Here is a 13626-nt window from a genome sequence, read left to right as displayed (position 1 = left end):
ATTGGTCTTGCAAAATTCTACCATGAGAGTTCCAGCATTGTATCTGTCACCAAGGCCAAATTTTCCCATTACCGGTGATTCTTCTTTGTTTCCAACTTTTGCATTCCAGTCACCAGTGATAATTAATACACCCACCATTCCTCTTCAAACTGTCATTCCTGGAATAGTAGATCACATGATTGTCTGATTCAAAATGGCCAAACCAGTCCATTTCAGCTCACTAATGCTGAGGATATCAATCTTTATGCGTTCCATTGCATTTTTGACAACTTCCAATTTTACTAGTTTCAAGCTTCGTACATTCCATGTTCCGATGATTAATGGATATCTGCATATTGCCTCAGAAACCCAAGGAGGGGTCGTTATGAGTCGGGGCCGACTCGACGGCATATAACAACAACAACAACAACAGCTGTTTCTCTTCAAGTTGAGTGGTGCCATGTCAGCAAATGGAGGTCTCAAAAGCTTTACCTTATCCACAGGACTAAGGCTGGGTTTACTCAGATGATGCAGTTCTTTCCCAGTCCTATTTTGAGAGCCTTCTAACCTAACTGGATTATTCATAAAGTTGTGTGGTAATGTATCAAACAGTGTTTCTTTGCTATTCATAAGGTTTTCCCTGGCCAATTCCTTGAGAAGTGGACGGCCTCCTCCTTCTTCCTAGTCTGTCTCAGTCTGTAAGCTGGGCTGATACTTGTGCACCACGTGCATCCTGGTGGGTTAGAAACACCAGTGGCTCAGCCTCAAAACTCACATCAACATGTCACCATGGTAAGACAAACCGACAGACAAGTTTGTCTCCCTGTTGGAAACCTCTCGTACCACCCTTACCTGGGTCCCTGCAGCTGACTCCTTTGTCCAAATTCCTAGGCCTTTTAATCCCCTTTCTCCCACTCTCCTGCACTGCTGCTTTGGGCGTGCCTGAGTTCCTCTCCTCACCTGCTGACAATGCCAACTAGAGAACAACATTCATAAACAGATATAACTAAAACAGATACTACTAAACAAGGCAATCAAAGCCTAGACTGAGAAATTATTTTAATAACAAGTTGCTCCCAACTATTAATAAAATTGTATTTTTATCTAAGGGCTAGATTATTCTTAGTTGCTACCTACTATAAAGACTAAAATATTTGGTTTCTCAATCTTTAATTATAAATCACACTAAGATCAGGATGATGATATTTATAATAAGAGAGTATGAGTATGAGTTCTAGGTTTGTATGCATGGAAGCTTGGACAAGTTACTGCATATCACTGACCCTTCATTTTATCACCCATAATACAAAATAAAGACACTTCTATTGATCTAATTTCCTGAGAAAGGTAATGTGTAATAAAAGTGTTCAAGGCAGGAGTTCAATAATTATGTTTACAAACTAAATATATTTTGAAATGGGATGAGAAATCCTCCACCAAAAACACAAATGTTATGACCACCCTTTCTACCATAGACAGAGTATAAATGCTACATAATAAAAGACCACAAAGATTAACTCTGAAATTAATTTTTTTTTTTATTTTGGGATACTCTGTTCAATGCAAAAAAAGTACCTCTGCCTGACAGTTCCTCATTATAAACCACTCGTCACGCCTAGAAAACAGTATATTTTACACAAACACATACTGAATTGTTGTTGTTGTTGTTGTTATGTGCCATCGAGTCAGCCCTGACTCACAGCAACCCCTCCTTGGGTTTCCGAGGCAGTATCACTATGGAAGTAGGATTGCCCAACCTTCCTTCCGAGGAGTGGCTGGTGGGTTTGAACCGCCAGCCTTCTGGTGAGCAGGCAAGTGTCTTAGCCACTATGCTACCAGAGCTCCCACATACTGAATAAATGATATATAATATGAAAACATAAGAAGTAGCTCCAGAAGCATAAAATAGAAAACTCACTGTAAGATTTTTTAATAGACAGTCTTTCTTCTCTCCTCTAGGCACATTCTTTACTTTCTTTCCCTTACTCATTCTATAGGTTGATCTCCCATCTCCAGTACGAACATCAGAAGAGACAATAAAGAAGCAATGGAAGTTACTGACACTGCACCTAAAGAGACTGATCTCCCATCAGAAAATAAAATTAAGACTCTGGATTCATCTACCCAGGATTTATTTAGCCAAAAGTTTCAGGTTCAAATGGTGTGTCCCAGAAACATCAATGACAAGTAACAAATTTTGTTATTTCTCTGTATTGTAGTCACTGAGGTGTTTTTGAAGTTACATAACTCAATGATAGTTTAGAGCATCAAAGAAATGTCTACATTCTTGTGGGGTCTGGATAGCAGTCCACAGGACAGCCTCTCCCAACCTCTTGCTAAAATATCTGTGAAGACATAAAACCTAGTCATTATAACAATGAAAAATCTTTTTAAATCTTTTAAAATTATCTTGTAGGTATATAATGATATACCTGTAGGTGTTCATGATACATTATCAAAATATTATAAAGCAGTATTATTTAAAAAACAAAGATGGAAAAACAGTATCTAGAAGGAAACATTCCATATATCTGCCAAAGCATGTCATATTTGCAGCAAATATTTTCCTAGTTTATCTTTTGTTTACAGTCATTTTGACATATGATATTACATTCTTCAATTATTAATCAACCAGAAAATACCAAACTCACTGCCACTGTGTCGGTTCTGACTCATAGCAACGCCTCCTTGGGTTTTCAAGGCAGCATCTCTACAGAAGTAAATTGCCCAGTCTTTTCTTCTGAGGAGTAGCTGGTGGGTTTCAACCACCAGCCTTCTGGTTAGCAGTCAAATGCCTTAGGCACTACGCCATCAGAGCTCCCCAATTATTAATTAGGCAAACCTATCAACTTTTTCATTTATGTCACCTTTTGCAATTTTCTACACCTAGAGATTACAACATATAGTAATTTTATTCTACTTATTTAATATAGCTCAAATTTTATTTGGTTTATTAATAAGAATCCAACATTTTGCTTTTTCTTAAAATAGATTCTTGACATTTACATATTTAACATAAGTGAGTTTTAGAAACTGACTTTAAGCAATTATCAAAACTTGATGTGCCATCAGAAGCCAACTAAATTTTTGAAGGTTATATTGCCAAAGAAACCAGGAGCCTGGACTGAAAGAAAAAAAAAAAAGCCTTTGAAACTACTTCAAATGTCTCCTTCTCCTTACCTATCATTGACTACAGCAGTGGTCTTAGGGACCCATTGCTTCCTTTGCACTCTGCACAATGTTATGTAATGGAAGACTCCTTCCTAACCCACTGAACTGACCCACTATCTATAGTGCAATCTCTCCCTCCTTAGCATTGCATTACAGGACTTTAACGATCTGATTCCAACCTTACCTTGTACTCTTATCTCACAATAGACCCTACTTTGCAGTTGCACAGACCTAAAACAAACCCTTGAACTTTAATGTCCACATATGTTTAATCATCCCTCAAGGTCCAGCTGGAACAAGCACAGGTCTCACAACTTTCTAAATCACTCTTTCCTCAATCCTTCTTTGAAGTTCACACGTAATTTTGTATACACCACTCTTGGCAGCCCTTATCAGACTGTATCTTTAGTAAATGTTCCTATGCTTGGTGTTGTTATGTGGCAGTACTGAGAATAAGAGTATAACTGACCAAGAGCCCCAGATGCACCACTTTGAAATCCATCACAATGTCTGTGTCCAGCCAAACCTCCAAAAGGCTGCTCCTAGTTAGTAACTGAGTGTGGTAGGAATACTAATACAGGCCCATTCTTGGGAAGCATAGGACTCTTCTCCCAGCCAATGTGACTGGGAGGATTTTTCTGGACCTTGATTAGACTTCCCAGCAGCCTCAGATGCTTCCACTCAACATTCCCTTCCTCTCTCCCTCACCTGTTTCTGGCTGACATCACTCTTCCAGTTCTCTATTCTCTCTAACACAGGTACTTCCCCTAATAAAATCCTTGCATATTTAATCCCTTCTTAGTATCTGCTTTAAGAAAGAACTGCACTAAAACACACTGTTGTTGTTGTTGGTAGGTACCAGTGAGTTGTCTCCAACTCACAGCAACCCAATGCACGGCAGAATGCAACACTGCCCGGTCTTGTGCCAGCCTCAGAATCCTTGCTATACCTGAGCCCACTGTTGCAGCCACTGTGTCTATCCATTTTGTTAAGGGCCTTCCCTTCTACACTGACCCTCCACTTTACCAAATATGATATCCTTCTCCAGGGAATGGTTCCTTCTGACAATGATACCCTTCTCCAGGAAATGGTTCCTTCTGACAACATGACCAAAGTAGGTGAGATGAAGTCTGGCCATTCTTGCTTCCAAGGAGCATTCTGGCTGCACTTCTTCCAGGATAGATTTGTTAGTCCTTTTAGCAGTCCACAGTACTCTTAGCATTCTTCTCCAACACCACAACTCAAAAGCATCAACTCTTCTTCAGTCTTCTTTATTCATTGTCCAGCTCTCACATACATATGAGGTGATTGAAAATACCATGGCCTGGGTTAGGCACACCTTAGTCACGGAGACACACACTAGAATGTTAAAAACAGAAGCATAGGAAATTCTCCATACTATTGTTTGATTGAGAACTTGAATGAGTACATGAATAACTAAAAGAGGATCTTATGAGCTGTTCAACATGGAAAATGACTACAGAATGTATTATGGATTCAATTATGCCCATCATAAAATATGTTAAAGTTCTAATCCCTGAAACCTATTTGGTATGTAGCCTTTTTTTGAAATAGGGTCTTTGAGAATGCTATCAGTTAACATAAGGTCATGCTGGAGAAAGGTGGATCCTAACCCAATATAGGGAGTTCTGGTGGCGTAGTGGGAGCTCTGGTGGCATAGAGCCTAAGGCATTTGACGGCTAACCAGAAGGCTGGTGGTTCAAACCCTCCAGCCACTCTTCAGAAGGAAGACTGGGCAATCTACTTCCATAGAAATACTGCCTCAGAAACCCAAAGAGGGGTCGCTATGAGTCGGAGTCAAATTGATGGCAGTGAGTTTGGTTTGGTTTGGGGTTAATTCATTATAAGTGGTATCCTTATAAAAAAGACATGAGACACACAGAGGAAAGAGAGTTATGTGGCCAGAGAAGCAGATATTAGAACTGCAAGACAAGGATCACCAACCATTACCAGAAGTTAGGAGAGAGGCATGGAACAGATTCTTCCTCAAGCTTCTGAAGGAATCAACATAGCCAACACCCTGATTTTGGACTTCTAGTCATCAGAACTGTTATACATTACATCTCTATTCTTGTAAGCTGCCCAGTTTGTGGTACTTTCTTACAGCAGCCCTAGGAAACCAACACAGAATATCTTGTGTAATGATCTGGAGATATATATTAGTTCTGTAGAAGTAGGAAGTTTAGAAAACAATAAAAACAAAAACTTGTCAGAGTAAACAAAAAACAATGAAGACATTAATGACATTTTCCATTATTTTATTTCATGTCTACAGTTACTAGAGCAACCTAATAATCTGTCACCAGAGAGCAATAGTGTTGACATGCTTTAGAATGGTTCATATGAGAAACTTCAAAAAAGTACACATGAGCATTGCAAGCTACTCCGTGAAAATATTTGTTCTGGTTACCTAGTGCTGCTCTGACAAGAATATACCACAAATATGATGGTTTAAACAAACAGGAGTTTTATTCTCTTACAGTTCAGGGAGCTAGAAGTCTAAGTTCAAAGTGCCAGGCTCTAGGGGCTGGGTGAAAGCCCCTCAGCCTTGGGCTTCAGCTCTGCCTCCTGCTCCCAGCCCACTGGAGCTAGAGGCTTTTCTTCATTCAGACAGTTTCTGGCTGCTGAGGCTGATAAGCCCAAGGCTGACAAGTAAAAAGGCACAGTCCCAATGTTGCCAAACCACATGGCAGGCCATTCATTCAAGTTCATTGAAAGTCCCAAGGTCAACAGAGCATGGTAGGCTGCTGAGCAACAACACGGTTACATGCAGGGTTCAAGCGTGCCATAAGCCAGACCCCATTCCCAAAGATGTTTTTTATATATGGGAAGTTGACCACATACACAAAGGCAGCTATTCAGCTGCTCATAGTAGATTCCACCATGGGTTTGATTACCAGTCTCAACATGGGGAATACTGCCTCCAGCTGTCCAGCCACTCAACCAGGCCTAGCCAAACTGACACACAAACTTAACCATCACAATACTGTATATGCCAGATGTAGTGTCTGGTTTTATGGCATCTGGAAACTTCCCTCAACCAAAAATACTGCACTGCTTCAAATCCCACCAAGAAATAGTGAAGTTAACTGTCTAGGAGGCCAGGTTAGTCCCTGTGGGTCTTTGGAAGAAGAGAACTCACCTTATCACATAAGAAGAGGGTTACCAGAGGTATAGTGGATTGTCAAAAACAGCCTATGTAAAATTTATACACCTCATCCTGACAACTATATCCTAATGATATTCCAACTTATTATATATTAATCTCTACTTTGGCAAGAATATTGCCAACATTATGAAAAACTAATATGATTACAAACAAAGAAGTTTAAAATTGAATACAGGGATATTACAGCTAATAACCATAAATTCTGCAACAGTCCATCAATGGATTAAAAACAGAGAGTTTGACTAGCCATTATTTATAGTTAATTTCATAATTCAGCTATATTTTCACATTTACCACAGATTTTAGAGATGTGTAAGTAAATACTGAGAAATGTTTGAATCATTTGATATGAAAATACTTGTATCTATGGAAAAGAAAAATTAGAGAAAGAATGATTACAAAAGTTAGATTTATAAACTGTTAAACAAAGAATATTTCTAGCAGAACTCTTAGCCCCTTCTGGTTCTCAGACTCAAAACATTTAGGAATAAAACTTAATACTAGTCATCATTCAGTGATTTAGTAAAAGAGAAAAACATGTGAATATCAAGACATCTAAAAGGAGAAAAAACTAACATTAGACATTAAAATAAAATATTGCTTCACATGCTTTGGGTTAATCTCAATACAGTAAGTAATTAAATAAAATCCATAAATCTGTTAGAGTATCAGTTTTAATAAATAGTTGCACAGGGATAATATTTTATAAACATTAATCTGATTCGTTTTTCATTCTCTTCTTTTAAAAGTCACATTCACCAACATCCACCAAAGAATCCAAGGATAGATGCTACCTCAAGTGGGAAGATGAGAGAGGAATAGGCCAACTCAATGAGATATGAAAGAGGAATTCAGTGGATTCTGGGGAGAAAAGGGAAGCAGAAGGTAAGATATGTGTACTAACTTCTCTACTGAGGTTAAAATCCTGGAGAGAGAAAGCACATCAGATTGTATAAAGAGGCTATCAACAGAGGTGCTTCAGCCTGTTGCCTATGTGGGACTCTTGGGAGGGGTTCTCTGAAAGGCTTCACTCCATACTAAAATTAGAGGTGTGGCAGGGCTTGGGAAAAGAGGAACCAAATGCCCTGTAAAGTTGCAAGCCCTTAGAGGTGTCTGGAAGATGAAAAATAATCACCATATCATTTACTGCTGCAACAGGAGCAAAATGACCCTGTATCTGAGGTCTATACAGTGCACCAGCTAAGTAATAAATCAATCGGTGTTGCAGCAAGAACTCAAGCATATGAGATCCCAAGGGGGGATGACTCAACAAGTAAGACCAACAAATCCTGAGCAAAGAGAAGAAAGATCAAAAGTTCTCAGGCCCAGATTTCAGCTTCTGGTTTGGGAAAAGTGCAAAGAGACTATGGAACAAAGAATGTCACCAGAGAATAGAAGAGATGGTACAATTTAGAGGAATAAATACAATTACCTTATTCTCTTCCAATAACACATCAGAACACATTATGACCCTTTGGATGATCAACTTTCACCAGTGGTCAATACGTATGTGAAACTAGCAATGTATAAGATAATACACACAGAGGGAAAAAAAGAGGAAATCTAAGATCCTTTCAATATACTCAGGAAAAGCACTGGATAAAATACAACATTCATTCATAATTAAAACCAAAACTAAAACAAAACAAAAATCTACTAGAAATAGAAGGGAATTTCTCTGATAACACTGACTCCAAATAACTTTCAGCAAACATCAACCTTGGTTTTTAATTTACCGACTAATGTCAAACTCGGATCATCACAATCATATGCACAATGTTACAAAGATAAGTCAGGAAGCCTGTAGGAACAGGGCCAAAAAATTGGCATTATTGACTTCCCTGGCTTTGAGTCAATGTTGTTCTGCACACAACTTAGATGGCCCAGGCTCTGGGAACCACCATCTTATCTAGATTTAAAGACGAAAGACTGATCGTAGAACAAAAAGAATCTGAACTAATAATGGCAAACACATTCAAAAACCTACCAGAGATTTTCCTATATGATAAAACTATTGATCTAAAGAAATTTAATGTTTGAGTCAGGGATAGAAATAAAATACACAATCATAAACAGGTGGTATAATCTGTTTTTAAACCAACATCAAAAATAAAAAAACCATCACTATTCTCATCAATAATTTTGACTTCCAACTGATCCTGATTCCACTTCAGAAACAAAATAATAAAAATTAGCTTTAGTTATTAGCTATATTGCTGGAAAATTTCCATTTCTACAATGTTTGGTATCTTCAAAACAGCCCTACACACATACAATGAGAATAAGTAAAATACAACCAAGTTACATATGTATGAAAATTAATTTTTAATTGTGAAATCAAATTAACAAATTTTGATAGTATCAATAAGCAAAGTACATAACTAAATCAGATTGATGATACAGAATGACTTATGTAACTATACTGAAACTGATAGAGTGACAGAAAATGATAAACTATTATGATTCAAAAACATGTCTGTTTTCTGAATTCAAAAAGGAATACTGAATTTGAACAATAATAACATTATGAATCAACATGAGCAGAAACATTACTCCTAATAATGCTTCCCATCTGTAGTATTTTGTCATGCCATAAGATACTAAATACTAAATCAAGAATATGTATCAACCATGACAAATTTGTGGTAGTAAATCTGGGATTTGCTAGACAAACTAAACATTATTTTAAAAGGGTCTAGAAAAGAGAATTTTTTCCTTTCCTTTGATGTAGAGGTGACTGTGTGCTTCTGCCATTCCGATGTTGCAAGGATTTTACATTTATCCACAAAAGAAAGGCAGGGAATTGTTGAGGAATTCCATGTAAATACAGGAAAAGATAATAGTATGAGAAAGAGCAAAGAGAGTTTCCAAATTTATTTAATAATGACTAACGCTCACACCAGAAGACTTCTTAAAATCAATTAAGCTAAAAGGGGATTACATTTGGCCTAGAGAGAACTGTCACCATTTTTTTTGACTTAATCAGAGAACAGTGATAATGTTTTGAAAATATTTTGAACATCTTTCTTAAAAGTATTTTTTAATTATTATTATTTGCTGAACAAAATTAAGAGTACTTGGGAAAAATGCTGGAAACCTGGAACCAAATTTCTAGTCCTTGCTTTGTATTGAATCCATATTTATCAGGAGTTTCTGAAGTAAGCTAATATATTTTTGTTTAAAACTATCATCTTAATCTGAGGTTCCATAAACATGGATGCAAAAAAGTTACATCTTTATTTTCACTAACCTCTAACTGATATTTAGCATTTCCTTCAATTATGAATGTAAACAAAAACCACTGACATTGTGACTTTGTTATCAACAAGAGGATATTTTCATATCATATTAGAGTTGCTGTAGCTATTATTTATATGCATCACCCCTATAAAAGTATGGTAGTAAATGGGCCCAATCAATAGATCTTATTACTATCTTATTATTACTGCATTAATTATTATTTAATGAATTAATTTGTGATAGTATTATACAAACTTCGTTTTGCAGTGTTTTGATTACTCATTTTATTTCATTGGTTTCCTTTATAGTTATTTTAAACATTTCAAATGATTATGCTGAGAAGAGGTTTTGAATTTCAACAGAATTCTGAAGTTTGTGGCAAAAAGTGTTAAGATTCCCTGTTTTAGAAAAAGAGAAACGAAACACATACAGCCCAATGTTCTATTTCATTTCCTCTCTCCTCAAAAACTTTTTACCAAATCTCTTTCTTTTACTCTTGTTACTTGAATGTAACAAGACTTCCCTGACATCCAGGTCTCTGCAGGTAAACTCTCCATTTTCAAGTGCAATGCATTTTAAACAGGCAGATTCAACCTCCTCTCTAATTCACAGATTAATGGCCATCCTCATACTACAACTAAGTAAACATCTGTTTATCAAACCTGCTAACAGAAAATCGTTTTCATTGCATTTATATTTGTTCTATTTTCCTTCTCTCATTCTAAATCCAAGGAACAAATTTAAGTAAATTCAGTTGCAGAACTGAGAGAAGTCTGCCTTCAAAAGGTGGGCAGGAATGGGTCTTTCAGGGTGAAATATCCTGCCTTCCTTCTTGGAAACTACATTCCACTTGTAGCAGAAGCCTCAAAGGCCAGTCCTTGACTGCCAGTCCAGTACCTGACACCTTCATACTTTGCATGCAGGAGACGATTTTGCACAGCAGGCAGAAGCATAATGATGATCCTCACTTAGAACCTGCCAAAACCCTCGCCAGTGACTTCTGGTCTCTGGTAGCATAGTGCCTAAGGCACTTGACTGCTACCCAGAAGGCTGGCGGTTCAAACCCACCAGCCACTCCTCGGAAGGAAGGTTGGGCAATCCTACTTCCGTAGTGATACTGCTTCGGAAACCCAAGGAGGGGTCGCTATGAGTCGGGGCCGACTCGACGGCAAACAATAACAACAACAGATGTCAGTCCCTCTGGTGGCCTACCATGAATTTCTGGCACCAACAGAGGAAAGAAACCCGCGAGCTACCACTGCCTGAAAGCAGCCCCTGACCGGGTCGTCAAGCGACCGCAGCGTGCTTACCAGGCCTCCACAGAGGCTGAAGACCGCGGTGTGATCCTCCTGCTCATTGACCTGGCCACGGTAGAAGCAGTGGCGCAGGTCTGGGAGCGCTGCGCTGCGCTCCTCCGCCTTGCGCGCGGGGCCTCCCAAGTGCACCACTGTGTAGCGCGCGGCCAGAAAGGCCGCATCTGCAGTCAGGTTCAGCTGGAAGAGTTGCCCATAGGCACTGATGCGGTAATGGATCCTGAATGGCGTGGGCTCCAGTGCCTCGGAGCTGCGCTTCCTCCGGCTGAAGTGTTGGCTCTGAGGGAACACTTCTCCAAACTCATTGACCCGAGCGGGGGTCACCACTTCGTAGGTGGCCAGTGACCTCACCAGGGCTTCTGCAACCACAATGATATGCCCATTTAGCCGCCACGCATTCCTAACTCCCCAATGTCGTACTTCATCAACGAAACGTCCCTGCCAAAGGTTTCAGTACGCAAGAGCGCGACAGATGTACACATGCTGATTGGCACGCGCGCACACACACGCGGGCAGACTGTGCGTGTTCTGCTATTTCACATCCCCGACTTGCTCCACCCTTGCAAAGACCCTGCCACTCACAGTCCTGAGAAGCCCACCTCTTTCTCTGGCCCCTCTTAGCGTCCCTGCCTCCGCCAGTTCGTGACCTCGGGTACACGCGCCACCTTGCCCCACGCGTTCCGGTCTCGTGGCCGAGGCAAGAGATGCGTCCTCTGCATGCGGGATTCCTCGAAACCCAGCGCAGCCGTGACCTCTCGGAATGCTTTGGGCAGGCGAACTCTGCTATCTCGAAAGCAGGGACAGGGTCCTCCAAAGGGCTAAGCTGCTCGCGCCCTCAGTCCGTATCTCCCACTCGGGCCCCGTGCCTCTATCTCGCCGCTCAAGTCGCCCCGTGGTGACCTTACCTTGTCTCGGGTGAAAATGAATTTCCCAAGACTTGGCGATGAAGAGCGAAAGCTGGTAGAGCAGACCCGTCAGCCACTTGGCCACCCTCATGGTTCCACCCGACCAGGTTGGCCAACCGGAGCCGTCTGCCGCCCAGCCGGCTTCCCCCGCCCGCTCCGCAGCCTCTCCTCCTCCTCGCCCGCGGGTCGCCGCGGCGCCTCAGCAGCCTCCGGAGCAGCAGCCCCGGCCCCGGGCCGGCCCGTTTCGCCACACCGCCAGTCTCCGCTCCCTGAGCCGCTGCTTCATCTCACTGTAGCCCCACAGCCCCTTGCTCGCTCTTGGCAGCCTCGCTCCCCTTCCTGAGCCCGCACTGTCCGCAGGAACTTCTCCTTGGGTCCAGTTCAGCTCGAGGAAGCGACTCGACCTAGCAGGAACGGTGCCAATATAGCCACCCCGGGCTGGGAGAGAGCGGGGTAGAGCCCGCCCCTAGGGGCCGGCCCCGCCAATCAGCGGTAGACGCGGCCCGGGCTCGCCCTCCCGCGCGCAGTCTCCCAGCCGCACGCGGAGTGAGATCTTGGAGGGCTCCTTCTGTGGGCGCTCAACGTAGTGTGTATTCTTAAGGCCGGTCTGGGCACCAACCTGGGACCTATAAAACCCAACGTTGATTCGAACTGTGATGACGAGGTCTAGGTGAGAGATAGGTGTGTGAGGTTTTTGGTTCTTACAATGAAATGACCAGGATCAGATAGAAAGTGTGTTATTTATGTTTCACGGTAATTTTAGGTTTCTCAGACAAGATAAAATTAGTGACAAGGGGAAGTTCCTGTGGACAGAGAAAGATTTACCGTGATGCTGATGAAGTCTAGTTCCCAGACCTCTCATTTACATGGCAGGGTCTCAGTGTGTTCTGGGGCTTGCTGGGAATTGATTACTCTTCTAGATGGGGAGTGGAGGCTGAGACTGAAATCAGCAAGCACTTCTAGATTAACATTTCTGGTGAGTACCTAAAGAAATTCGACAAGAAAAGGACCCAACTCTCCAAAAGCTTCAATAACTTTTTATGTTTTTATTTTCTCCTTCTAAATATACATTTTAAAAAATAATAATAATAACCAAAAAGCAAAGCAGTTGCCTTGGGTTGGTTTAGATTCATGGCGACCTCATGTGTGTCAGAATATAGCTCTGCTCTGTAGGGTTTTCACAGCTGTGACCTTTCCAAAACAGTTGGCAGGCCTTTCTTCTGAAACCTCTTTGGGTCCGTTCCAACCACCAGTTTTTCAGTTCATCACCTCTCGTAGCCCTTTACACCACCAAGGAACTCCTTCATTTTGTGTAAAAGGTTCCCAAAATTATATAAGCGGCAATTATACAAACTTGGATCTTTCTCGGCCTGTGGGACATTACTTATATGAGACTTTCTGTTTATAGTTTCACAGTATTCATTCATATGTGCTCCTGCCCTGAAATCCAAAGGACTTCTGTGTCTTCAGTTATTCTTCTCAGCAGTTATTGTAGCTGAGAGCCAATTGTGTCACCTGGAGTCTTTTAAATTGGATAAACGGTGGTGGTATCAGAAGTTTACTTTTCAATACCACTTTCTCCTTTCTCAAATCCACCTGTGTGATTTGAAGGGTCTGTTAATTACTGCTCTCAATAACCTGAATGCGAACAAAAGAGGAGGGAATGATCAGATTGCAGTGAAAGGCAACAATGGAGAGGAAATATATGAGAGAAAAAGTAAAGGAAAGTATAGTAAATCTTCACAAACACAAAGGAAGACATTTTCAACTTAGCTCCTGGCTGCCCTTCTTCCTCTGAGCCTTCAACAATGGATATTCTGTTCTCTTT

At 40.9% G+C, this 13626-nt stretch overlaps 1 protein-coding gene across 1 annotated transcript in view; it reads right to left on the bottom strand.

Annotated features, from left to right (window-relative positions):
* Window positions 1-11889, bottom strand: part of ADAMTS20 (ADAM metallopeptidase with thrombospondin type 1 motif 20) — a 262945-nt gene extending 251056 nt beyond the window's left edge. The window contains exons 1-2 of the mRNA XM_042780536.1: window positions 11799-11889; window positions 10891-11252 (exon numbers count right to left, since the gene is read on the bottom strand). Coding sequence (XP_042636470.1) covers window positions 10891-11252; window positions 11799-11889 — 453 coding nt within the window. The remainder of the gene's footprint in view (window positions 1-10890; window positions 11253-11798) is intronic.
* Window positions 11890-13626: the final 1737 nt, after the last annotated feature.

Source organism: Orycteropus afer, unplaced genomic scaffold (assembly GCF_000298275.1).
Source record: "Orycteropus afer afer isolate SDZICR_OR568_19922 unplaced genomic scaffold, OryAfe1.0 scaffold00045, whole genome shotgun sequence".
NCBI classification, from domain to species: domain Eukaryota; kingdom Metazoa; phylum Chordata; class Mammalia; order Tubulidentata; family Orycteropodidae; genus Orycteropus; species Orycteropus afer.
Note: the sequence above shows the minus strand (reverse complement) of the source record. Positions and strands in the feature narration are given on the sequence as shown.